At 45.0% G+C, this 2,736-nt stretch overlaps 1 protein-coding gene across 1 annotated transcript; it reads right to left on the reverse strand.

Annotated features, from left to right (window-relative positions):
• Positions 1-215: 215 nt before the first annotated feature.
• LOC123159369 (uncharacterized) lies at positions 216-2,017 on the reverse strand. Its single transcript, XM_044577199.1, has 4 exons — positions 1,628-2,017; positions 1,342-1,539; positions 990-1,269; positions 216-440 (listed from the first exon to the last, which is right to left on the reverse strand). The coding sequence occupies exons 1-4, from the start codon at positions 1,808-1,810 to the stop codon at positions 409-411; spliced, it is 693 nt and encodes a 230-aa protein (XP_044433134.1). The 5' UTR covers positions 1,811-2,017; the 3' UTR covers positions 216-408.
• Between the last annotated feature and the right edge of the window lie 719 nt (positions 2,018-2,736).

The raw sequence follows: 2,736 nt of genomic DNA on the forward strand, positions 1-2,736 counted from the left end.
TTGGGGATTTCCACGTCCGGCCAACGGGATTTCAGTAATTTGCCTTGTTTGCCTTGTTTGTACTCTTAGTTATATTCAACTGTCGAAGTGATGGAAGTAAACTGAACATTCTCTGCAGATTTATCCAGTTTTGTTGAAGAAACACGTGGTATCGACATTTAGAACCATGTGCTTAGCAGAATCAGTAGGAGCACATGACCAGAGAGAAAGGTTGGCCGAACACAATATATCACATCCATGATTTTGGCATGGCAACCACTCAACAATTCACTTACAGTTAATCGGTTAAAGCAACCAAGCAAAATTACTCCTGAAACTACGCAAAATGTATCGAGTTTCCCAATATGGGAAAGGATGATTTTGCCAATGCGAACCAAAGAATTTGCAGATGAAAGGATGAGAATCATGTCAATGATAATTTTGGTAGCCATGCTTGAACCCTGAGGAAGAGGCAAATAGAAACAAGCTCTGGTCAACAATTCAATCTAGTGTATTACGTCAGCAAAGAATGTTGCCAACCGGTAAATGGGAAATAGCAAACTAATAATTCTTAAAACAGAATTTAACTGGAAATTATAGTTTATACCAAACCCGAAGGCCCGTAAAATTCAGATGAGACAACTAGTTCACTTTAACCAATTTAGAAACCCATTTTGGCTACTGAATGCATATCCACAGCGAAACAGAAGGTCATGAGCAACAGAAGATTGCATAAAAACAAAAAGAGCAACCATGGTAAGGGAGCCGGTGCTAAAGGGATCAAACAAATTACTGCAAATTCCGTACTAATATAGATGTGAGGATGTATGCACATAGATTAAGCAGTAAGATATCACATTGAGCTAATACCTGGGATACACACGTGCAGCCAGACTTTGTAATTGGCTTGTCTAAGTTCACAATTTGAAAAGCATAAGCACAACTTAACTTGGCTTTAGGCTTGAACAAAACCTACAAGGATTAACAGAGCACGCTGAACATACACTTACCATAGGAAAGATAAATATAGCATTGCACGGAAGGATACTCTTTGAAGATGTTGTTTATTATTGTGCATCCATCTTTCCTCGACCACACATCACGTGACAGCTTCAAAGTCATTTTTTTAAGTGCCGGCGAACATCTGAGCATCAATTTTAAGAAATCAAACTCATGACCCACCCCTTCAAAGCCAGTGATTTCCACTTCTTCAAGATGAGTGAAGGAGACAGTTTGGGATCTCCAGTCAGTGGGCTGACATGGACAATTTGGTAGGCATCCTTCTCTCACCTAAAACAAAAACAAATCTGAATTACTACACACTGTACATTACTAAGATACGTAATCAGAGCTGAGAATTACCTTTGTTCTCCATAGGATGAGCTTAAGCCTCCGCACAGCTGCTCGAATTCGATTCATTCCAAGGAGAAGGAACACGATTGCTCCAAAAACATGCCCGACTGTTTTGAGATGAAGCTCTAGAGCGGAGAAGGCAGCAACCATATGCTTCGCTATCTCTTGCATGAAGTTGATCGCCCCGCCGGGGAAATTTGACCGGAACTGAAAAGTAATTGAAGGATACTTATATATAGATAATAATTTCTGGTTACTCCATCGCAGTAAATTGAGAGCAGGAGAGGAGACATACTATGGAGGCATGAATCTGCAGCGAAGAGAGCTGTCCTTGGCTCTCTGACGTCTCCAGCGTCAGCTGCTCAAGCTCCCAGAGACCAAAGGTAACAGACCCTGCCCTGTAGCAGCAGTGCCAGGAAACCTTCTCCACCATTGGAGCGAAGACGGAGATGCTGACCTCTGTGGCTATCAAGGACATGGACAATTGCTTGAGCGCGGGAGCGACGATGTCGATGCGGTGTGTCAACCCGCTCTCGCGGTCCACGGCCAGCTCCTGCAGCGACGCCGAGTTGACCCTCAGGTCGCATTGGTCAAACAAGAAGCCGCCGAGCCGGAGCGCGCGCAGGCGTGGGCAGTGGCGGAGCAGGGCGTCGAGGTGGGCGTGGGCGATGCCGCACGACAGGGATAGTGAGAGATATTGCGAAGCCAATCATCAGCGTCGAGAGGCTCGACGGAGTGGTGGAACGTGGGTGGATGTAACTTGATAAAATCACTGAGTGACACCACGTTAGTCCTCTGATGGTGTGCCGTGTTCTGTTCAATACGCTCCAACAAACGGTTGGTCTCCCGCTTGTTTCTTTCGGCTTCCATCATAACCTCGGCTAGGGAAGGAGGATGAGGCAGATTTGCATTCCTGACTTCGCTGCCTTCGGCCTGCTCTTGGGGAGCAGGGTTTGTGCGCGTGTTGACCATCCTAGGTAAACAAGACAATGATTTAGTCAGGATGATAAAATTCCGACATAGGATACAGAATGTAAGGAATAACTCGGAATGCAAGATGATCATCCGTATGACATGGTAGATACAGAAACTGCTTCTTTATTCCATCGTCATACACACCATACAGGGTTTAGTACAAGACCAAACAAGGTACTATTACGGTGAAAAGAGGATTACATCTCATCGGAGGCATTCCAAGCTCCTATACATTATTTTTCTACACCTCCGGAAGGCGATACAAACTAGGTCATATCCCACGAGTCACGCAGGACGATAGACGACACAGCTAACACGAACTAGTGATACTACCACTAACTCAGACCGATCCGTAGTAGTCCTCGTAGAAGTCACCTCCATAGCCTGAAAGCTCAACATGATCATCCGGAAACAGACGATCTCGCAGAG

The sequence above is a fragment of the Triticum aestivum genome, chromosome 7B, assembly GCF_018294505.1.
Source record: "Triticum aestivum cultivar Chinese Spring chromosome 7B, IWGSC CS RefSeq v2.1, whole genome shotgun sequence".
Taxonomy (NCBI): Eukaryota; Viridiplantae; Streptophyta; class Magnoliopsida; order Poales; family Poaceae; genus Triticum; species Triticum aestivum.

Bases quoted from the DNA above. Each gene is read 5' to 3' on its own strand.
- LOC123159369 (XM_044577199.1), bottom strand. From the start codon at position 1,810: ATGTCCTTGATAGCCACAGAGGTCAGCATCTCCGTCTTCGCTCCAATG. The intron at 1,540-1,627 runs GTATGTCTCCTC...ATTACTTTTCAG, and splicing joins TGCAGATTCATGCCTCCATA to TTCCGGTCAAATTTCCCCGG. The intron at 441-989 runs GTAAGTGTATGT...CCTCTTCCTCAG, and splicing joins CTATATTTATCTTTCCTATG to GGTTCAAGCATGGCTACCAA.